General features: G+C 42.3%; 1 protein-coding gene across 1 annotated transcript; it reads left to right on the top strand.

Moving 5' to 3' along the window:
- Positions 1-9,446: 9,446 nt before the first annotated feature.
- LOC142203856 (protein NDNF-like) lies at positions 9,447-24,678 on the top strand. The gene is made up of 4 exons (XM_075274944.1): positions 9,447-9,533; positions 13,585-13,799; positions 21,470-21,570; positions 23,007-24,678. Exons 2-4 carry the CDS (start codon positions 13,624-13,626, stop codon positions 24,380-24,382), a joined length of 1,653 nt encoding a protein of 550 aa, XP_075131045.1. The 5' UTR covers positions 9,447-9,533; positions 13,585-13,623; the 3' UTR covers positions 24,383-24,678.
- Positions 24,679-25,314: the final 636 nt, after the last annotated feature.

Here is a 25,314-nt window from a genome sequence, read left to right as displayed (position 1 = left end):
AGCTGGTTGGTGAAGTCACAGTTACTCACTTCAGGAATGGCTTAAAGTAGCAACACTTCTCTGGCTGGCTGTTATTCCTCCCGACATCCCCCATAGACTTACATGCTCAGCTTAGCCAAGTGTGAATGTGTTTTCAATGGGAAAAGGGGAAAATCCCTCCTCTAAGAACAAGAAATCGGGTGTGATGAAATCCAGTGTTCCTTTTTTCTCCAATGGTGGAGGGTCAGGAATCATCCCCTTCCCCATACACATCAGATCAGGCTCAATAATGTTGGTGGGTTTGTCCCATTTATTTTGCAATATGCTTGGAAACTGCTAGGCGTCTTCTTGTAGATTCAAGATAGGGTCTGATCACCATGCTTGACCGGTCAGGAAGGATTTGATTTCCCTCTTTCAAGACAAATGTCCAATTCATTAAGGCTGCATTCACACAGAGTAACGCCAGGCGTTTTTTGTGTGTTTTTTGCACATAGCGCCGCGTTTACGCCGCGTAGCGCCGCGTTAACGCCGCGCTATTTAGCGGGGCGTTGCCCGGCGTTAACGCGGCGTATACGCGGCGCTACGCGGCGTAAACGCGGCGCTATGTGCAAAAAACACACAAAAAACGCCTGGCGTTACTCTGTGTGAATGCAGCCTAAGGCTTTTTGCCTCCTTGTAGATCAGCAAAGTGCGGAAGCCGTTTGTCATGGTGGCCTATGATTTTTTGAACAGGACCTGACATAAAATTGCTTTATAACACCTGATATCTGTCGCCACAGAGCTACAACGTGTAAGACCAGAGCGCCATTGTTCCCTTATTGCTGATGGGTGGCTTCGGGGGACTTGCAGGGATTGTTGTCTAAAGACAGGCCAGACATGTTGGCTACAGAAGAGAGAGGTGTTGACACATTACCACCATTTTGATACTGGTGAATGCCCACCAGAGCCTGGGTTATACCATCTAACTGTGTATGTATAGATGTGTGTACGTGTAGAATAAATATATATTGCAATGTACTATTCACATACTGTGTCCAGATCAGTTTCATAAAATGACAAACTAAAAACTGTGCAGGACAGGAGAACCAGATGTAGAGAACCTGAATAAGGGGAGAACTGACTGGGTATATAAAGATCTCTGGAGAACCCCAGTTGTGGAGGGTGAGGGTACAGGGATTGGGGTGCACCTGGACCTGTCACAGAATTTGTATTGGTGCTTCCAGTTACACTGCTGTACTACCCAGTTATTTGACCAGTGTGACCCCGGGTGACGTGTGTCTGGATAGTAATGGGACAGAAGTTGTTGACTGTGTGATACAGTATCATGGCAGCAGAGGAATGAGCAGAGTATGGGAGATAACACAGGTCACTTAGCTCCGGATCCTATTGCCAGGTCTGTATAGAAGGGAATATGAGAGATTGCCGACCAAGACAGATAGGGCAAAATAAAAGGTCATATGGAGCTGGTACACGGAGGTCCTGGTCACTGTACACCCTAGAACACACTGACCACTACGGATTCCAAACCGGAAGCCATCTATATGAAGTCCTGTCTGGATGCTCTTCTAGAATTTTCCTGTTTTGTTATCTTTTTTATTATTATTAGAGATGAGCGAACAGTGTTCTATCGAACACATGTTCGATCGGATATCAGGGTGTTCGTCATGTTCGAATCGAATCGAACACCGCGTGGTAAAGTGCGCCAAAATTCGATTCCCCTCCCACCTTCCCTGGCGCCTTTTTTGCACCAATAACAGCGCAGGGGAGGTGGGACAGGAACTACGACACCGGGGGCATTGAAAAAAATTGGAAAAAGTCATTGGCTGCCGAAATCAGGTGACCTCCATTTTAGACGAATAGTGGATTTCAAATCCGGGTCATATGAGAATGTGAACTTTGTGACTATGAGACAGGGATAGCTGTACAGGCAGGGATAGCTAGGGAGAACCTTTATTTAGGGGGGAATGTTATTAAAAATAACTTTTTGGGGCTCTATCGGGTGTGTAATTGTGATTTTTGTGAGATAAACTTTTTCCCATAGGGATGCATTGGCCAGCGCTGATTGGCCGAATTCCGTACTCTGGCCAATCAGCGCTGGCCAATGCATTCTATTAGCTTGATGAAGCAGAGTGTGCACAAGGGTTCAAGCGCACCCTCGGCTCTGATGTAGCAGAGCCGAGGCTGCACAAGGGTTCAAGCGCACCCTCGGCTCTGATGTAGGAGAGCCGAGGGTGCACTTGAATGCATTGGCCAGCGCTGATTGGCCAGAGTACGGAATTCGGCCAATCAGCGCTGGCTCTGCTGGAGGAGGCAAAATGTTCGGCACCTGTTCTTTTGACATGGGCACAGAATGTGTTGACTGTTCCCCATTTTCGGACGTGACTGTCACATATAAAAGAGTTGTTTATAGGAGTCTCGGAGGTCACTTTTTTGGGGGGAGATGATAGTTGACAATGAGTTAAATATAGTATGACCATGGGTGTAATTTGAGGCTCCTGGGCCCCACTGCAAAATGTGTAATTGGGCCCCTGCACACCTTGTAGACTTAGTGCTATATGTTGTGAGGCTGGGTCCAGGGCTCTATCTCTGCACCCCCTATAGCTACTCCCCTGTCTGTTACCACTCCTCACATATTAAGTTTTTAGTAAAAGATGGTGCTCCTTGTAACATTCTGGGGCATCTTTTCTCTACATTGGTTCGCTCCTCTGTTATTTCTCCATGAAATGCATGAATAGGCGTTGGCGAATAGCGGTAGCACTTCTCCATGTCAGAGGGATATGTCCATACAATTTCTGGCACTGGCAGCGCTTGTTGTGTCAGTCTGTAGAGACACAACCAGTAAATGTATCTAATAATTTGTAGGAGGAATAACAGAGGAACAGCACAAAGCCGAGTTATAAGAAAAAATTCCCCAGAATTATTTCTTGGGGCGGACAATAGATATGTTAAACTATCTAAAAGGTCTTCCCTTTAACTGATACAATTCTATCTGTCTATAGCGACCACCAGGGGGAGCTCACAGTATCTGTTTTTATGCTGCACCAATATGGCGGAATTATTAAGACAGGCATCAGTCTTAATAAAAGGCCAGACGGGTGCAAAGTACAACTGAGTTATCAAGAGGCTTCGCATCTTTGGTCCAAGAATGAGCTTTGTGCCACATTATCGCCCATCTACACCAGAAAACTAGCATAAATGGGGTAAAAAATTCAGCCCAATCTGTAAGCAGTAAGCGCCTCCTACTGGTGGTTGCAAGGAACTTCACCTGTATGATGAATATGGACCTATTATAATCAGAGCTGACCATGCCCCTGGCATTAGCATGGAGTTGGCGCTCATACTGCATTGTTACAGCCTTCACTCTTCACCGTGGGGTTTTACAGTCTCTAGCGAATCCCATCCACACCTTGCGGAAAAATACACACTAAGATTTCCAAAGCCATTGCAGTTATGGAAATCACAGCATGTCAATTATACCTGCACATACGCTGTGAAAAGCGCTGCGGGTAAAAACTGCGATGTGCTACTACCGCAGCTTTTCTTGCAGCGCTTTTTTCTGCAGCCCACTATGTGGGGTCTTGATGCTGTTTTGGACACTAGAACTGGAATGGAAGCGACTATACTACATTTATACTAATACTTTTCCATTTGGCTAAAAATATTTGCAGTAACCATCCATGTATGTGGCCAAAAGCGAAATAAAATCTGAAATGGCAAAACCAAAGCGATGGATAAAGTCTGATGTCGCCCACAGCAAACAAAGATGTTCTACAACGTTCTACAAATACACAAGGATTAGATAATCTCAGCAATCATTGACTTTCACTGGCACAAACACTATTTTCTGCTGTTTGTAAACCTTATTGCCGCTGCGCCGCTCACCACGGTATCAGTTGCGACCGGTTTGATTTCTAATACGATCATTTATCATGATAAATTTCTTGTCAAATCTGTTAGCGCCCTCTGCTGTCCATCTATGGAAATGGTTGACAGCCCAAAGCAAATGTAGAACGTTCTTCTACTCCATCTATATGTGACATGTCTGCTGAACGTGACAAAATTGTCTAAATTTATGGAAGACCAAAGACGGTCAAACGTCATTTCCAGCTTTATGTAAATAAAGTGTAACCATTGTATAATAAAAGATAACAAACTTTCTGATGTACTTTGGCCCTCTATATATACGTTACACTTACTAAGCAGTTTACACAAGTTTTTATGCAAACCATAAAATGCTGCAAATCACAAAATCTATACCAAGAATTTCAATGTTTTAAAACTAGCAAAGTGGTTAGGAAAGTGGGAGTGGTCTCAACTTAGTGGGAGTGATCTCCGGTTAGTGGGAGTGGTTTTCAAATACTCATAGTAGGCATAGATTTTATTTTACATTTAAGTGACTAGCGTCATTTCTCCATTGACCGGGTGTGTCGGTGGATCTGAAAAATGGGGAGGTGAACCAATAAAACAGTGGCTACACACTGAACCCGGCAGACCCCATTGACTATAATGGGTCCATCGAGTATCCATCATTGTTTAAAATGAAACCAGCATGCATTTTTGGAGGACACTGTGACGGGGTCTCCAACAGAGACTCTGGTGCAGATGTGAACGCAGCCTTTGTTCCACTCCAATTGACCTCACAGTATAAAGTCCCTCTTCTGGTGCACACATTGTATGGTTTATGTGGACATAATTCCCCTCTTCAGCTACCCCCAAAGTTTAATGCCCTCCTGCAGTTGCTTTCTCAATATTATGTTCCTCTTCTGGTACAAAAAAAAAAACATAAAAAAAACATACTCTCCTCTCCCCCTTCACCTTCTGTTCTTCTGTCTCTGATCCTGGACTCTTCAGGGATGTGACATCATCACATCGCGCCTACAGCTCCCTGCAGCAGAGATAGGGTCAGAATGGTAAAGCAGGGAGCTTATAAACTGTTTTGTGCAGACATTTATCTACTAATACATAACAACTTATAGATTTTGGTTGGAAGTCATCTTTAAGTGTTTCCAAACTACTTAACTTTCAGCCAGCAAAGTAATCTTGTGATATCTCCTAGATACATGAGAGGTCTCCATTGAGAACTTATAGGAAGAGGAACAGATACTGATGACCTAATCACAGGATACAGATCGGTGGGAGTCCGATGCCTAAACCGACTGCACCGATCAGCTGACTAAGCCACCAGAAGACATATAGGAATATAGCTAAAAGCAGAACTGTTATTAAAATGAATAGGCGCAAAGCTGCAGATCCCCCATTATCACTGCTACAGTCTACTACGGCTCCGAAGCGGTGGCGCCAAGGAACCGCAGCTCTACTCCAATTCACTTGACTAGGGGCAGAGCTGCTTCTGGTTGAATACTTTTATATATACCTTTCAGCAGCCAAATCACCTGGCTGGTGCGGAGTCTGATTGTTGGTGTTGTGTTTACGGACTACACTTACCCCAGTTCCACAAACCCACTGCCTTGGGATAACCTATGACTCTGACCTTACCTTCAAGCCAAACATCTAAACCAATAATATCTCCTGCCACCTCCAACTCAAGAACCTCCATCGGCTCCTTCCTCACCCCTGAAACTAAAAAAATGCTAGTCCACACCCTCATGATCTCCCATTTAGACTACTGTAACACACTTCTCCATGGCCTCCCAGCAAATACTCCCACCCCGCCTCCAGTGCACTTTAAACTGTTCTGCTCGCTTAATCCACCTCTTTCCCTCCACACGTCATTGGCTCCTCCCCTCTGACAATCCCTTCCCTGGCTACTCATCACCCAGCTAATAGAGGTCACAATACTAAGGCTAACATACAAAGTCATCCACAACCTGCCCTCTCTATAGATCTCTGACCTAATCTCCCTTTACCTGCCCACACGTAACCTCAGATCCTCCAAAGACCTCCTACTCTGCTCTTATCCGCTCCTCATACAACCGTCTCCAAGATTTCTCCCGTGCATCCCCCATACTCTGGAACTCCTTACCAAGGCACATAAGACTGACCCCCCCCCCAATCACAACCTTCAAGAAGACCTAAACGACTCACCTTGCATCTTAGACCCCCACTTTAATCCCTCTTGAGATACATGGTGTATACAACACATTGATCTGAATGATCCTTTGCTTAGAACGTTGTCTGGTTTCCAGTAATACAAACCTCTGGGCAGTGCCAAAGGGTTCTCTGACATCAAAGACTTCACTACTGTCATCTCCTACCATGTAACTATGACTATTTTAAGTGGACTTTCCCTTTAAAGTAGATCTCCTCCCAAAACATAAAACATCAGATTTGGCCGATTCCCAGTCTTTATTACTGCCTGTGTAAAACAGCGACAGGTTCTTCTAGTAGATCCTGAAGGCGGTTACATAAGTGTGATACAGCCATGTGCGCTGCGCGGAGGGCCATTAGATTTAGGACAAGCTCCATGTCTTCCAGCGCCTTCATGCTGTCAAACATTCCTTTACAGAACAGCAGAGCATATTTATAGTCGTCATTCTTGAAATATGTGACATTTTCAACTAGTACATGTGAATTCTGCTTTAGGCGTCCTGAACGCCAGCATTTTATTACTGGTAAATAAAGATGTCACCTCATTGTATGGTTTATGTGGACAGGTCGCAGGCATGAGGACAGACGTGATGCCACTACAGTACGCCTGTCAGGGCGCACACAAACCATGCCACAGATATAGTGTGGAGGAGACATTCTGGTATAATCTTCATGGTGTGCCAGGCTGGGCGGGTGCCGCACATCAAGTCATTGCTTAAACTGGCAGGGAATCTTTATCCGAGTAAGAAATCACTTGGCATCCAATTGATTCTTGGTGTCGCTGTCAGTCAGGCAAGCAGGCGTATATAGCCATGACAGTCAAGTGCCAGGCAGCTGTCACATTAGCTGATTTGTTACAGTAACTGAGCGCCTCCTTCAATTTATGATATCAACTGATGCAACAGCTACCTGACAGCATCTGACTACCATAGTATTCTGCAGGGCTGGCACTACCGCCATAGATTTACCTTAAACATGTAGCCCACATACATGTCCCCCTACAAACTATACCTCTGAGTTCCCAAGGCACTTCTGCCACAGGAGCGCCATACGACAGGTAGGGGCATGCTTGCCATCTGTGCCAAAATGTCCTGTAGGCTCCTGAAAAGACTTGTGACCAGCACATTTCATACCCATGTCGCAAGAAAGGGGGTATAACCCTGGCCATAGTGGGTATAACCATGGCCGAGCATTGAATGTGTCGTTCTCAGGGTGTCATCTGACATTTTGGCAAGTATGAGTTGGATACAGATTGGTTACAGAATTTGTATTGGGTTTATTACTATTCAATGCTAAAAGGGAACCTTTCAAGTGAATTTGGGACACTAAACCTTGAGCAGGTCCTTATGGGTTTGGTGTTCAGTGTGACACAGGTCTATAGTATGACTATCTGTCCCTGGGGTTGCTTAATAAAACACTCCGATACTAACCCAGAAATTCACTGAACCTCCTCATCGTACAGATCTCTGGTGCTTCCGGCACATGCACATTTCTTAGATTAAAGTCTTAAGACTGAAACCTTGAGTCGTCCTCTGGAGAACCTGTGTGCAAAAGAAATGTGACATTACATGGACATGGTGTTAAATGAAGGGACATCTAATACATGAGATGCTGCAAAGAGCAACCTTCACTTTGGCAAACCGAGGAGAATACTGAGCAGGAGACATCTTGTACATCCCTATGACCTTTAGTTGGACAAGCCCTTTAAGCTCTGTTACAAATATCACCTATTATAATAACAAGACATTTTCCAGTTAATAATCATCTAATGGACTGTCAGATATCTAATGTCGGAGGTGTTATAGAGGAAAAGGTTTATAGAACAGGAGGATGAGCGGGAACAGCAGCAAGATGGATGGATGGATCAACAGAAGTCATAGCTAGAAGATACTCCACAGATGGGAAAGTCAACCTAGAACATTGACTAATAATATTAATAATTTTAGAAACCTCATATCCCATTGGTCTGTGCTTCACTGCAATATCTATAGAAGTGAAAACGAAGTTCTCTGTCCACATTTTTCATCCAGGTATAAGCCCACCAGCTACTTCATGGATTTTTCTGTATAGTGGTTCCTTACTCTATTGGGGGAGTCCATTGACGCTGCCACAACCCCCCTGTGGATGGTCTGGCCCAGAGCCGGGGAGCTTTGTATGGCAGCAGGGATGGTGTTGGGCTGTTGGGTTGCTCCCCCTGCAGCACTGCACCCAATAGAGTAGAGACCCATATTATCAATGCGGTTTCACAGTGGAGCATCTTATATGTGAACATCTAGACCTCTAACCCAGACAGCCATAAGGGGCAACAATCCCCCTCTCCTTTTTGGAGGATTTATTATGGTTTGGCTATTATTCCCAGACTATGCCCTTAGATTTCTCTGAAAACCATGCATTAATCTATAGGGAGGCACTATAGTTAATTCCTCTTTTTCCAGCAATGAGATCTTATTTGGATATTCCTTACCCAGAATCCTTAGCAGGACATGCACATTCTAATAAGTCCATATACCATCTACCATCTTTCCATAATGAGACACTTTACCCCTTCTGATCTATGTGAACTGAGACCTAAACCTCAACATGTTGGACTTTATTGAATAGTGGAGGTTTATGTAGGAAAAGGAACATGAAAATAAGTTCTTGCTGAAAAAGGAAAAACTGCTCTAGCACCACCTTTTGGAAGGTAGATTCCTATCAATCAATGCCTGGTTTTCTAAAAAACACTGCAAAAGGGGAAGTTTCCCTAAGGAGACATGGTACAGCTTGTGGCTCTGCAGACATTGTGACATATGGTACCTTACAGGACTACTTGTAATTATCTTTCCGTCTTGTAAGGATCGTTATAAGATCTTTCACTCTATTATATCCACACGTGTGTGGGCGCCTTTAGGCCAATGCCACTTCTTCCCCATTCTTTCTGTATATACTACAGCACAAGCGCTCGCTTTCTTCAGCTCTTCATCTTTTATGCCCTCAAGCATTTACTAAACTAGTTTTAACTCCAGTCTTTAAACATAACTTTTACAACCATTTAATACATATACATCAAACACATACTTTAACCCAATGGTGCTCAGTAGCTGCGCCGCCGACTCTTATTGTCCTTGACCAACCACGTAATTATCAGCCAGTTCTACCACCGGACCCTGTGATATGGCCATAGGATACGGCACCAGAAAGGTGCACTGGGGAGTTACCTTAATACCCCAGGACAGGCTTTGAGTCTGGGCCGGATGTGACTTACTATACATGGGTTAAATCTCTCCCAGGTACACTACATACTTATTATACAGGCCAGCATTCCTGTTTTTATCATATGTAGATTTGCACTGATTGCATGCAAACCTGCAGGTGTGTCTGTACGGGGCGCGGTCGCGTCGGGAGAACATTGCTACATTTCTGTGTGTGCACTGATACCTGGAACAGGTAAACAGCAGAGCACAATACTCATTGGACACATCGGTGCGGTGCAGGTTGTAAGGCCGCTGGACATCAGACCCTCTCAGGTAAGACAAAAAGTTTCTTGTTTCTTAGACTACTTTTAAGATGTCACTTTAAGAACCCTTCACTTGTATTGGAATACAATGCAATGGGTGAAATACGCAGCCAATCCACTGCAAATCTGCATCGAAATCCGCATCAATATCTCTATGCAGAATTGGATCAGAATTGCCCGTGGCATAAATTTTGTTACTTGTTACAGCTCAATGGCCGCTTCACGGGTTTAGTTTTTATTTTCTATGATTTTGTACATAATTTTTTTTGTGGCACGTCCTATAGAAAAAAGCTTTACAGAAACACCATAACCAGAGCAGGCTGCATGTTTAATAACAATGTTACAAAAATGGCACAAAACAAAATATTTTGTATTTACTTATTGTGGGGTTTTTTTCTCACTATATAATCTAAAATAATATCTGTTTTAGGTTAAGGCCCCACATAGTGAGCTGCAGCAACAAAGCGCTGCGGGAAAAACGTAGCGACAACACATCATGGTTTTTCCCGCAGCGCTTTTCACAGAAAATTCACAGAGGTTTTTATATTTCCTTCCATACTTCTATAGGGACACTGCCAACATTTCCGTAGATATAATTGACATGCTGCGATTTCCAAAATCGCATTGGTTTTGGAAATCGTAGAATGTCTTCTGCGTGTATTTTTCCGCGCTATGTGGGTGGGATTTGCCAAGGTTTGGCCACGTGGGGACACGGACTTAAACAGTAAACAATAGGAAAAAACTATGGCAAATGCCACAAAAACAGGGCACTGGTGAGACCAATAAGTGGCCTCAGTGACAGGAGAGGGACATGTGACATATCATGGCTCCTCTTCAGCAACTGATGAGGCCACTGATTGGTCTGGGCAGTGACATGGGGCACATGGCGGGTGACGAAACAGACTGCGGCAGCTGAAAATGGAACGACAAGGACAGGTGAGAATGTGTTTTTGGTTTTTTTATGCCTACACCTGCCCAGGTCCCTCTGTAGTTTGTCCAATTCCTGGGTAACCCCTTTAACAGGAAGTCTCAGATGTAGCTAAGTGTGTATGCCAGGCCCAAAGGTGGCAAGGACTCAGATGCCGTGAAAAAATATTTGATCTTTAAAAATGGATTTTTCACCTCCTGCACCAAGTCTCTGCATCCTTCAATAGGCACTTTTCTATTGAATCTGGTGCAGCTGAGTTTCAGCACACATTATGCTAATTAGGTTTTTAACTGCCATGTGGGTGGTCCTTGGCTGGAACAGACAGACATGGACTGCCCACATGACAATAGAGTCTAATTACCATATTGGATTCTAAAAATAACAAATGATTGCTCAGAAATGGTGGTGGCTAGAGAAAAAAAAAATCAGTGGAGTGGGACTTATTGAATGATGGAGGAGTTGGAGTTGGTGGAGGTGGTGAAAGGTTCTCTTTAAGATTCCATGATCTAATTTTACAATGCGGTCTCTTATAAGGCTTCCTTAGAACACTTATACTTATAGAATGTATCTGCATAATAAGTTGAGTAACAATGTCCTTTATTATCTAGGACTGATCCTAGGTTACTGTAAAATAGTCCAAGGCTGCATTCACAGGTTTTCAGGCTTTAAAAAGTCTCTAATTTCCTTACTGATCCTGGGTCCTGCTCACGGCCACCAGAGCTTCCTCTTCTGCTGAGGCCCCTGTGAACAGGAGTTAGGATTGGTAAGTGAGGCCACAGGTCCGCTTACCCCACAAACTCCACTATCATTATACCTAGGGAAGGGGGAAAGGGTCTTTTCAGACCCTCAAGTATAATGATTCGAGGCCCAGGAGAGGTGAGGTTAACATAAAAAAAACCACTTTTACTTATCTCTCCTGGCACCGGAAGGCCTACTTGTGTGATGTCCAAGAGGTGACGTGAGCCGGGCCTGCATCCTTATGCATCGCAACATAAGCCCCAGCTCAATAACTAACTCTTTCGTCATTGAAGATGGCCAACATCAGCCAGGAATGCACTGGAGCCCAGGAGAGGTAAGTAACAGTGTTTTTTATGTTTTTATCCTCCCCTGGGTCTCGATTATTATACTCTGGGGTCCCCAGACTGTAATAATTGTTCATGGGTGGTCCTCAGTGGGGCATAATACTGTGTGAAGGGGCAACTATGGGGCATTATACTGTGTGCAGGGGCGACTATGTGACATAATAGTGCATGTGGGGGAGGGGGGAGATGGGTTGGTCAGTCGGGGTCTTCAGGGGAAAAGTCAGGAAGGGGGGCATGTCAAAAATTCGTCACAGGGCTCTGACATTCCTAGTTACGTGACTGAATAATTCCATATACATATCTTATTTCAGGACATGAAGTCTATAAATGTTACAATGTACAGTAATCCAATGTAGAGGAAAACCGATCCAAAACAACATTAGCTAAGCAGGGGTGTGTCTGTCATCAAACATGTCGACTGTTTCTAACAGATAGCAGCAGAATTGTGAATGCAGCTCTGGACAATAATAAAATGTAATATATTTTTACCATTACTCAGCTTTTTATGTAGATGCGTCATTCAAAGATGAACACAAACAAATTTTTAGAGTAAAAGCTCAGGTGTTTCACAATGAACAATCCTACTCATGTGAATATATTCCTATCAAAATGCACTGATCTTTCAATTTTATCTGTAATAAACCTACTCATGCAAGCTCCGACAGGGCCATTGAAAGTGTTAGAGGCCCTGGGTGCGGCTAGAAATTGGCAGGGTGCCCCCTGTCACACCTGAGCGTCTTAATAAAAATATATCACAAAAAGCACAATCAGGGCTGAAAGTCTGAACAGAGGCGTGAATGTCTAGCCGCAGAAATGACTTTCCTTTTCTTATCAGGAGCCTTTTGTTACATTGCTGACTAAAGAGATGGGCTTCTGATTATCTCAGTTTCCATGGCAACTGTAACAGTACAAAGGGAGCAAATAATATCACTCATCAAATTCTTAGTAAATGGCAGGACCAATAAAGCTAGACATAGAAATGATACGTTATAATGCACACAATAGCGGTAATCGTTCTCACATGTATTGCTGCAAGTATACCCTTTCAAAGGTGACATTTACGATAATGAAATAAAGCTTGAAAAGGAGTATTTAGGTCTAAAATATCTTTTAAACTAATAATCACGCCACGCTAATGTGGCGAAAAGTCCATGAAGTGATGAAGAGAGAATCATCTATATACAGATCACTATGCAAGTGTAATGGGAAAGATTTGACAGACACAGCAACACAACACCGGCAAATGTCAATCATAGCAGCCATAAGGCCATAATTTTAGATGTTTCCCAGTTGATTGACAAACAATAGACCTGTGGTTCTCCCATATAACTACATAACTAGGTTCATTTGCCCATAAAGGACATTTGAAATGACAGACTCGGACAGAGAATCATTTTGGCCATATTGGATGATAATTTTCTAAATAGGACTTTATTAACAATGTGTTAAAAGCTCGGGACATCAATTAGGGAGGACCTGTCACCAGGTCTGAAAAGGCCAATGACATATATCATCAGTTTTTAGTGTTTTTTTTTTTTTTTTTTTTTTTTTAATACAAATCTGTACAGCCATTCCCAAAATATATTATAATATAATATAAATTGACCAAGTGGGCACTAACACTACATGAAATACAGCTCAGAGACTCCGCCACCATTGGTGAGAATCCATTGTGTTACCGCTTGTCGGTCTTGAGGCCCCCAGCAGAGGAAGCGCTTCATTCATGATGATCTCACGCCTTCCTTATGAATCGGGCGCATCTTCCCGGTGCCTTTATGTTTATGCCAACCCTTGATTTTGCCATGATTTATGCCAGTTTTGTGATGGAAATTATGATATATAAGGCACAGGTGGTAGACCCAACCACTTTAAGAAAAGTGGCGAGGCCAGAGCAAAAATATCACTTTATTTGCGACTCATCAGAAATTGGCGATTTGTAACTATTTAACACTATTTTATGCCAGAACATTGGTACATTGATTGAGATGAATCCTCCACAAAGTATTTTTCCATAGACTTCTATAGCTAACATATGTTCTATTTCATTTTAGGGCAAACTGGCTTATGTGACTGCTTAATACCTAAAAATAATGGAGAAGGTTATTCTGATCCTGATTCTCTCCATGTACTCTTCAGACTATGGTCTTGTGGGTTATATGGCTCATGCATTGTCTCCAGTGCACTCTAACCACATGGGAGATATAAGGAGGCCTCTTCCCATGGGGCAGAGAGTGGATGGATTTCTACCCTTGGACACACCAGTCAGGTAAGCATTGCAGGCAAACACTCATATAATCTTGTCTGGGGTTCTCGGATGAGTCAGTAAATGCCAGACATAAGATGAATATGATCCTAGTTACTCCAGACAGAAAGAATTACCTCCATATTTACTGTAAGGTTTTATGATCCAATAATAACATAGTGGAGACCAACAGAATTGACAGTGGGCACGATGTAAGGTGATGAAGCAGTAAAGATGTTACCAACAATGTCTACTAGTTAATGTATTATCTCATGAGCTGGAGAACTGTGCTTGCTTGAAGTCATTGGGGAAACTGATAACATGTCTATGAGGAGAGGTAGTCACCAACAGGACAAGACCTCATTGTGGTTCGGATTGATTGGATCTCATTTTTTCTTGGTATGTAAATGAGTTCTTTTGCAGCACTGGGGGCGGGCCCCAGCACTCAAACAGCAAAGGGGGTGGCCCCAATGCTGCCAGAGAACTCTCCAGCGTCAGTTCCATCTTCTTCTGGAGAAAAAAAGTGATTGAATGATAGGATCCCTTTAAGTCCTATATTGTTTTTGACTTGGCGAGAGAGTTAGGGACTGAAATGTCCTATTTTCTTCATGTGTTGTCTATGGGAGACATCATAGTAGTTAATCTCCACCCCCTACCCCAGAGACAACTGAGAATTAGAGAGCCTGCAGAAGAGAAAACTGCTCACAAGGCAGAATGGCCAGAAATAATGTTACTATGTGGTTACTACATAATGCACACACGTGGCAACTTATCCATTAAAGTTATCCAAAAAGTTAGATCTGCTTTAAACTGAACCTCAAATTATAACAACGTTTCATAATGAATGAATAGCACATGTGACTATAAGAAACTTTGTGACATTTCTTATTATAGAAAAATGCTTTCTTCTCCAGTTATCAGGCTTTCTCCTCTTTTATTTTTGGACAGAAAAATACTTCTTAATTATTGGATTTCACACAATGCTCAATCTTTGTCTACATGGAAAGCCTGTGTTACTCATTATTTATAGTTGGGGCATTGGTCCATTAGAAGAGCTTGTTTATCCCAATCTAGTAAGAAAAAGGAGATATGGCTCAGAACTTCTGTGTTTTTTGGGGTTGTTTTTTTTTTTGTTTGTTTGTTTAATTTATTTATTTTTTACTTCTTGCCTTGTGTGGTTTCCTAATCACTTCTTCTCCAGGAGAGGTGGGAATTGGGGTTGGGGTATTTTTTATTTTTTGTACAGTGGAAGTCTTGAGGAATACAGGTTGTAACCAGGATGATGACTTGTACCAGAGGAGGATTTGTTTAGGAGTTAGTTTGGTAGGGTATGGCATTCACTGCCTCTTGTTTGGTACAGATATATTTGGTTTGAAGATGGGATTTTTTTTTTGAGGGTTTAGAATAGTGGATTAGTTCAATCTGTGTTTTGTCAGGTATAGATACGGCATCTGTGGTCAGCCTGTGTCTTCCTTCTTGGTTGAGGGATGGTTGTTTTCCACCGTCAGGAGCCAAGCTAGCCTGTCTTATATAGATCACTCCAGGGAGAGAATTGTTATATCTTCCATATTTTCCATCTCGTGTATTAGAAATTCTGCCCATATTTTGATGTTTGAATGGAGTGTTGGTACTTTATGGGCAGTGTCGGACTTCTCCAGTTTTGGACTTCTCAGGTAGATCCGGGCTCTAATATAATAATCTTCCATTATAAGTACTATGGTCTCTTTCCTACAGGTTGTGAAGGTTTATCTCCTGGGGCCAAAGAACCTCAGTCCAACACTATTTATGTGGCACTGCACTCGGGGTTAGATGGTGTAACGTAAAGAAGGGGCCATTCCTCTCGTCCATTATAGGATGAAGGCAACGGACATTAATTAGTAGTAGAGTGACAGGCGCAGACCGAGCCCCCTCCGGCTGCTCCATCTGTGACTATTCCCATTGACGCTATTGAGAAAAACATGGCAGAAGCAGAAGAAAAACTCAAAAACTCTTGCATGTAGGACTATTTCTTCTGTCAGAAAAGTTAAAGACTTGATGGAAAAAATCTTACAACGTTTTTGTTGAGGCTGAATGCTGCTGGACTTCGGACAGAGGGGGCACCATCTGCATAAGTCACTTAAAATCCATTACTCTTATCCTGTGATAGAATTCTGTGAACCCACCCTATGTTGTAAATATCCTATTGTGGAGTTCAAGATTATTTTCAGATCCTGGTGAACTGAATTACTTTCTCTGCTTTTGCTTACAATATTTTTTGTTAAAAAAAGATAAAAAAAAAGGGTTTCTTCTAACATTGAAGTCTATGGAAATGGGATGGAGCATAGGCTACTGGAAAAGATACATACATAGTGCAGCTGCTACATTTAGCCATAGTTAGTAATTAAGATTGCTAACTCTATTACTAACACAGCCTCCTCTCCTTCCCCTCTCCATAGACTTATACATAAACCAATGCTTTTTTTCTATCTAGTAATAAAAGAGAAATAGTTTGAACTGGGCAGCCAGAATTAAACCCTCGATCACTGGTGGTGATGTAGCTACCGATATAAAGGTTGTAGTTTCACGTCAGACTTGTAGCCTGAGTAACAGTCCCCAAGACATTAGGAGTACTAGAAATGATGTGTGATATTTAAGGGGCCTTTGTAAGGCTAAGGAACTTTACATTACACTTCTATTACGATAATGTGCAGTATTTATTGGGGCCCCACAAAATGCCTATGAAGGCAATGAAAGGTTTTACCTGCAATGAACCTCTTAGCACTGGGGTGAATGTGTCTCACAGCTGCAGGAGGATTGTCCTTATATCACCTTCCACTGAATAGGGAGGATGTAATGAGTAATAGCTATAAGACTGTACTGTCTCCCCATATAGATGGTTATCAACACTTCACTTTGTTACTCACATCTCTTTGATTTGCCTTATTCATTTCCTTTGATATTTGGTGGATAATTTGCTTGAGGTTTTCCTGATCTCTCTGCATGGCACAATTGTTCTAGAAAAAAACTTCCAAAAAAGTTGTATGGAGCTTTTTTTCAGTACTAGCCTATGGAGAAGAAAAAAGAAAAATGTTGTTGAAAATGAGAACCCTTTAGCGAGATTCAGCGCAGCAAAAAACGCCATGTTTTACAGTATCTGAAAAGTGGATGGGACTCTGGCTAATCCTATCCACAGACTGTAGAAAAATAGCCACAGCAGAAATGCCGCGATTTCAAAAAGCATTGCGTTTTTGTAAATCGCAGCATGGAACACCCCTTTAAGGCCTTATTAGGCCTGGTCGTTAAGTGGTTAAAGCAGAATGAGCCGATCTCTGCTACCCAAATAAACACTGATGTAACTCTGTGACCATAACCAAGAATGTGACAAGACCTTGATACAAAGTTCATAGTGGATTGAGACATATTTGACATGTTTCCACAGATTTCTATGTGTATTTGTATATATTTTTGCACCTTCCAGATGCCATTTCCAGGATTAGATACTTTTTATTTTTAACCGCGAAAGCTGAAGAAAATCTCTGGAAGTTTTGCCAAGTCGTATACAGCACGTTCGCGGCTCCCATTGCGGTGCCCCATGTTACACACAGGGGCGATGTTTTCTTGTGATAAAGAGTTCACTGTCAGGGCTGTGTCAGGACAAAGTTTACTAACTTGTTCCCAGTAACCGAATGCAAACAAATAGGAGAAAAATAGCCAAGTCCGCATTAACTGTTTGGTTTCCTTTCTCTGCACCTTGTTTATTTTTCCATTGCGGAGGAATGTGTGCGGATTCCTTCATGTGCCGATAGAAATGACAGCTCTTATTGAGGTCTATGAATGCCTTGGCTTCACTATACAATTTCTTCAAAGTATTAGAAGGAGTGTTCTCACCCTGTAGGACATGTCCTGCCCCCGATTGATTTAGAGGGACATTTTGTAATGCTTAAAGAGGACCTTTCATCAGATTGGGCAGGCAGTTCTATATACTGCTGGAAAGCTGACAATGCGCTGAATTCAGCGCACTGTCGGCTTTCCCGATCTGTGCCCCGGGTAAAGCGCTATCGATCCCGGTACCATAGCACTTTAGTGTCAGATGGGCGTTTCTGACACTTAGCCAGGGACGCCCTTCTGCCTCGCGGCGCCTATCGCGCTGTACTGTGGAGCGGGGAGGAACGCCCCCTCCCCTCCTGATAATACTCGTCTATGGACGAACTGTATGAGCAGAGGGAGGGGGTGTTCCTCTCCGCTCACACTGTACAGCGCGATAGACGCCGCTGGGCAGAAGGGTGTCCCTGGCTAACTGTCAGAAACACCCTTCTGACTGTAAAGCGCTACAGTATCGGGACCGATAGCGCTTTACCCGGGGCACAGATCGGGAAAGCCGACAGTGCGCTGAAATCAGCAGTTCTATATACTGCAGGAAAGCCGACAGTGCGCTGAATTCAGCGCACTGTCAGCTTTCCTGCAGTATATAGAACTGCCTGTGCCCAAATTGGTGAAAGGTCCTCTTTAAGGCTAGGGCCCCATGTGGTATAAATGCTGCAATTTTGCCATGGTGGAAATTACATGCCAAAAACTGTTGCATCCCGGTTAATCCCATCCATACGTTGCAGAAAATAATCCACAGTGGAAATAATGCAATTTGAAAAAGGTTTTTTTTTGTAAATTGCAACACGTCCATTATACCCACAGATATGCTGGTGGTTTCCATATAGGTATAAAAGTAGAAAGTTGGTAGAGGAAAACTGTGAAAAGCAATGTGGGGGGAAAAGCACAATGCCATGGTTTTTCCTGCGGCGCTTTTTGGCTGCAGCCCACTACATGGGGCCTTAGCCTAAAGGAGTTTTCCCTCAATTCAATACTGATGACATATCCTGGTAGGCCAATGACATCAAGGTTTATTCATCACTTACTGTAATCGGTTTACAGCTCAGTCCCATTCAAGTGATATAGAGCTGAACTGCAATACTATGCACAGCCACTAGGCAATATACACCAATGTGCTGGGTATTCAGTGAATGGGCTGCAGTTCTTGCAGCTTCATTGTGAGTCTCCTGGGAGACAGAATGCCACCAATCCCATATTGAAGAGATATTGTAAGGTTGCGCCCAAGGATGTATCTTTAAGGGGGTGCAGAAGGTGCAGTCGTACCGGGGCTCGGAGCCTTAGGGGGCCCATAAGCACTGGCATCAGTACTGAGATTGCAGCTTCCAAAATGCTCATAAACCAGATTACCCTAACTACACTAAGGTTGAATAAACTCCTTAGCACCAGTAACAATCACTATCAAGAATTCACTGTAGGAATGAGTTAGGGGGCCCCGGACAAAAGATTGCACCCGGACCCACAAGACTGTAGTTACGCCACTGGTTACGCCTTTACCCTGTGACGGTGCTGCATGGTAACTGCACAATGAAGCTAGGTATCCTAACAAACCACAGAAAAATGAGTATGGGTCCCTGCATATTTTCTGGTCAGCTTATTGTAGAGAGACCCCTCTAACAAGTAAGAATTGTCCATGATGGAGAGGCAGAGAAAGCTCAATGTGGACCTGTACAAGGATGAGCAAAGATAAAGTTACTTATACAAAGTAACCACAAAGAATGTTGGTGTTTTCCTTCTGTACGAAATGCATAAAAACATACAAACAGCAATACTAGGAACAAAAAGTGACAACCCCTCTGCTAACGCTAATGTGCTCCAAATCTCTCGAGTTCTTTTTGCCACTTGGTTTCCAAAACCTACTTGAAGACTTTCTCAGAGGATCTTGGCCAACTACTATGAATCCTTCTGTGTAGGTGCACTAAGTAAGTCATACATATTGACGTCTTTGCTCTGTCCTGTTTCAGGACAGCGTCAGACAATTACCTGTGATTTGGGTGAAGGTGTCTTGAACATTCTTTTTATGTACTGAATGCAAGTGTGTACAACGCCTGAGGCTGACCAAGACATTTGTCATGTCATTGCTGCTTTTTCGTCCTTCTGGTTTGCAACTTTTTCTTAGTGGTTATTGATCTAATTCTGGAAATGAAATCCTGGAGGCTGCTGGTCAAGTACTAGAAACATTATATCCCAGCAATGTGCTACCGCCCAGTATGAGCTACCACGTTAGATGACCTTTCACCACCTCCACCAACTTGTCTAACTTTTGTCCAACTTTTCTAACTGCCACCATTCTGGAGCAAACAGTTCAGTTAGTTTTGGTGCCTGATGTACTAACTAGAGTCTCTAACGTCAAGTGGGCGGTGTCAGGTAGGAACAGGCAAGGGGGCGTGACTCAGAGCTCTTATATTATCTGGCAGATCAAGCAGAGATCTAGAAAACTGTGCAGAACTGATACAGAAAATATATTGGAAAATTGTACAACTTTTTATTACACAACAATAATATTTATTTTCTATAACTGGACAACCCTGGTAACCACTTCCAGACCACCTATTGGGTTATTACGTCTGGAAGGTGGTTGCCTTGTTCTGCAAGGACGTACCAGTACATCCAAGCAGATTTCAGCAGCTGCACAAAATCGTGCATCTGCTGAAACGGGAAATTGGCTGTAACTTCATCCGGAGCTCCCAGAGAGAAGGCAGGGAAGGTTTATTACCTTCCCTGCCTTCCCGATCGCTGTGCATACACAGCTATGGGCATCTCCATGATGCGGCAGACCTCTGACCCAGTTGTCAAGTGATCCTCCAGCATTAGCATGTGTTAGAGCTGCTGGATCCTACAGGATCCAGATCAGCTCTATTGTAACATGTAGGAAGCTGTATTCCTCCTGCAAATGGGGCTTAATGTACCAACCCCAGTTCCCGGAAAAATCAGCTTTCCCCTCCTACCCAAGCAAAAACTGATCAGATGTGTCCCATAAGGTCTATTATGACCTTATGAGACATAATTTGAAAAAAAAAAATTAAATAAAATAATTTTAAAAAATAATTAAAATGACAATAAAATGCCCAACTACACCATACAAAATAAACATTACCATAATCAAGAGTACAAACTATTTTAAAAAGTTTTTTTTAGAAGCACTTTGTGTTATAAAAAAAAAGTGAAAAACAGGCACGATTTCCATCCTTTTCTTTATATTTTCCCGGATATAAAAAAAAAAAATCAAAATACATGCAAAAATAACTACATCCAGGACAACTGTGAGATATATAGTACAATTTTACAATGTGAAGGTGTATGCTACAAATGACTCAAAATTTGGGAAGCAAATGGTTAAGAAATGTGGTGAGACATTATTTTGGAGAAAAATTAAGTAGAAAAAAAGATAAAAAAAAATGTGGGCATATATGAATGTGGGCACCAAAACCAATACTTCAAACTCTACCTTGTATCTAAATGCCCTATGGCTTTTGGTGGCTCACTGGCACTGAGCACAGGGAACCTGCACCCACCTAACCCACCCCCAGATATACCCATAACCAAGAGTTTTAAACTGGACGATACCTAGACATTTGTAATATGTAACATGGGGGCTCAGTTACCGTCATGTCGACGAGAAGGAAACTAAGATGCAAATATACAACTAAGTCGTTCCACCGATTTTGTTTGACTATCTTCACTGTACTGCAGTGAGATGATTTTGTGTGTGTGTGTGGGGAGGGGTGGATTGCTTAAATTTCAAAGTTTTTGTAATGTTTAAAAATATTTTTTTTTTAAAGATTTCACTCCTTAAAGGGTCTGGTGTCATCCATCTTGCTTTCCTTCTACAGGTACTACTTTACAGTGAACAAAAGTCAGAGTGCTGTAACTATACGAGTGACTCCGTGCGAATCGCCCATCGTGTGGACACTGTCTGTCCTCTCTACTCAGGGTATGATGTGACAACTATTAATAATGTCATTTATATACGCCATATTAGCATTTGCCAGTATGTGATGGTGTGTGCATGCTAAAATCAGGGGCAATGTTCTTTATCCATACACTGTGTATGTGGTAAACCATGAGGAAAACCTACTCCAAGCACAATCCAGGCCCAAAGAGTCTGCATGTTTTTCCAGAAACAGTGCCACTCTTGCGCAATGGCTGTGTCTGGTAGTGCAATTAATTTAATTGAAACTATTGAAATGCAACACCAGCACATCCCATTGACAAAAGTGTTGCTGTTTCTGGAAAATGGATGCATGAAAACCACAGAACATCAAGTACTAAGCCATTCTCTACCTAGATCATTCAGGTCATGGGTATTAAAGGGATGTGCCCGCTCTCCACACCTTTCTCCTATCCAATCAGGAACCCTCCCAAGTTCGCTGTGTGGATGGAGATGTAGTACACATTCATCGCCACCTCTCCATTCATTTCTATAGAACAGAGCAGTCAAAACCCCAAGCAATGGTGTTGACTAGAAAATGTTCTATTTCTCCATTACCCTAGACCACCAAGGAAGCAAACATTAGTCCGTCCACTAACATAGTCCACAAAGAAGGCATTATCTTTTTTATGAATTGATAAAGACCACTAAGAAACAATTGACCCCTCCACCACCCTGGACCACTACCAGGGATGATAATATTAACCTCTACTCTGTTCTGAACCACCAGAGGTATAGACATTAACTTCTTACCACCTTAGACTACTAGGGAAGCTAGCATTAACTGTTTCACCACCCTTGATCATGCAGTTAGCAATTAGCATTTAGCATTACAGCGGTTATCTTGGACTATATTGATGACCTACCCTTAGAATAGGTCATCAATATCAGTTTATTGTTGGTCTGGCAACCATTGCCCTCACTGATCAGCTGTTTGTATTGGTTGTGGAGCTTGGAAAATTTCACTTCTTACCAAGCACAGCGCTCTACATTGTATAGTGGCTGTGCTTGGTATTGCAGCTCAATCCTATATTTTTGTATGGGACTGAGCTGCAGCTTGGCCATGTGACCAACGGACATGATGTCACTGGCTTTAGAATAGGAAGTGGCGACGGCCTGAACTTTATGGCACTTCAAACAGCCGATTGGTGGGGCAACAATGAGGTGTACCCCTACCAATTACTTTTGATGACCTATCCAAAGTCATCAAAAACCTTCTTCTGTGCTAGTCCATTGCAAAAGCTGGCAATAACCTCTTCTTCACTGCTTCAAACTTTCAGGGAAAACTGAAATGTGGGTCTACCATATAGTCTGAAAGAATATTACATTCTTTTGCTTGTTTGTTTTTGGTATAGAAAATTTTTGAAATAGGTTTTTTTAAAAAATGCACCTAAATATTACATATGAAAAATAATTAATTACGTGTTATTATTTTCTAGATTATTCTGAGCACCTCATTCCTCAAAAAAAGTATCGTCACATAGGCCCTCAGAGAATATTTTCTTTCAAAGGGAATGGGGAAGAGTCCTTCTCATCCATAGTGAGGTCAGATGGCTATTACTTTCTTGACTTCATGTCACTTGAGTCTGACACCAACTTCCAGGTCTTTGTGTGGAGCCAAGGAGATGAATCTGTCCCATGGCCAATACTTCCTGAAGATCCCCGGGTAGATGTCCTTGCAGTGGAAGAAGACAAAGTTGACTTGTCTTGGGAACCGAGCTTAGGACCTGCTGGCACTGAGTTTGAGTACTGTTTGTTCGTCAATAGAAAACACAACTACAAGACACTGTGCGCCACTGAACTAGACGCAAGGAACGAGATTGAATACCCTCAAGATTATGTAAAAACCAAAGCAAGGAAATCAATGAATATAATTACAGAAAAGGCTAATAACAAAGTATATTCCCACCCAAAGTTTTATAAGACCGTGAAGGTTCCAGGTATGGTGGGGAATGATAACTTTTTGTCTTCTAAAACTTTGGCTGGAGGTCAAAGAATGTGTGTGGGGACATCCTTAAATGCCACCATAAATGGTCTGAAGCCTAAAAGCCTCTACTACTTTGATGTGTTTGCAGTGAATCCTAAGGATGGTACTAGTGTGGCCTATACTGGTACTTTTGCTGAGACCAAACCCAAACAAAAATCTCATGTACCAAAACTTCCTGAAGAGGAAATGGTGAATATTTTCCTTAAACGTAAAGGAGTTAAAATAATGAGCATTAATCCATCAAACCATGGACTACGATGGCTTTTTATCCATTCCTGTCTCCATAAAGTTCATCTACAAATTATTGTAAATGGTCAAATTGAAGTTTCTAGAAGTCTTCAAGGAGCCCACAACTTCAAACTTTTTGGAAATCCAAAGGATAATGTTATCATTAGCTTAAAATCAAGTAAAGGAGGTCCAGGCTTGGTGAAGCTCTTCACTACGACCACACACAGCTATTTGCCATTTTCTAACTTATCTCCTGACATCAACATGTCTGTATCTAAGAGATCATGTTCCTCTGCCACAGTGACCTGGACTGGAAGTGGTCCCGGAGTCAAGTACTGTATTTACGTCAGACACCTAGAGCATCATTTGGATCTGAAGTTGATTCACAAGCACCAAAATAGCTGCTTAAACACCAATGCTAGGTCAAGGGCCGAGAAGGTGGTTTGCCGACAAGCTGGAAGTCAAACCACTTTAGAAGAGAATATCACAGATTTGAAATCAGGAAAAACCTATCTCGTAGACCTGTACTTCATTGGACACTACAACAACACAATAAAGTTCCCAAGTCAAGTTGTAAAGGGTCATGAGTTGTGTACTTGAGGAGGCTATCTGTATCTGACTTCAAGAACATTGTAGGCCGAATTCTCACTTCTTAACTTTTTATCAGATATTAAAGGCCACTACCTACATATTCTGATGGCATAGTGGTGGACATCACTCACCAACTCCACTTCCAACTTTAATTCCTAGAATATTTTCACCTACAGTAATATCAGATATGTGGTGGCTTCTGTTAAGTTAGATTAGACAACAAGGAGCAAATTTATCACCTGCATTATTGTACACAAGTGAAGGTTAAAGATCTATGCAGAGTCCTTAAAGGGGTTTTCCGACTGATAAGCTAAGAATGTCTTACTCATCGTACTGATCTCCTGGTATACCTTCCTACACTTCACTGCACTGCGTTCCCCCAAGTTTTTACTCCCTGGTCACTCTTGACAGACATGAAATGCCAGATGGACAACACTTAATGGGTGGTCTAATGTGGGGATCCCATATTGTTTTTATATAATGGGGGATCCTGATTTAATGGGATTCTGTCAGGCTCAAAATACCTTCCAAACCAATAATTTTTCCATGTGGAGGTCTTTAATAGGAGCCTATCTGTCTTGCAACTCTTCTTCTGAGGTCCTTAGAAATCTCCTTTGTTCATGCCATCGTATGCTTCTACTAATGTGTTTTAAAGATCAGACTTCAATAGATCCCAGTCCTTTAGCCCTATTCCTGCCACAGGCATTTTTTCATTTTTGTTTTTGACTCTCCGCCTTCCAAAAGCTATAACTTTTTTATTATTCAATTCACAGAGTCATATTAGGGCTTAATTTTTGAGGGACAAATTGTCCTTTGCAATGGTACCATTTATTATTCTGTGCAATGTACTGTGAAACTGGAAAAAAAAATCAGAATTAATTCTATGGGTCAGTATGATTCTAGAGATGCCAAAGATAGTGTGGGTTTGTTTTTTGTTTGTT

This window comes from Leptodactylus fuscus, chromosome 5, assembly GCF_031893055.1.
Source record: "Leptodactylus fuscus isolate aLepFus1 chromosome 5, aLepFus1.hap2, whole genome shotgun sequence".
NCBI classification, from domain to species: domain Eukaryota; kingdom Metazoa; phylum Chordata; class Amphibia; order Anura; family Leptodactylidae; genus Leptodactylus; species Leptodactylus fuscus.
The sequence above is the reverse complement of the archived record's forward strand: the minus strand, read 5'-3'. Positions and strand labels throughout refer to the sequence as shown.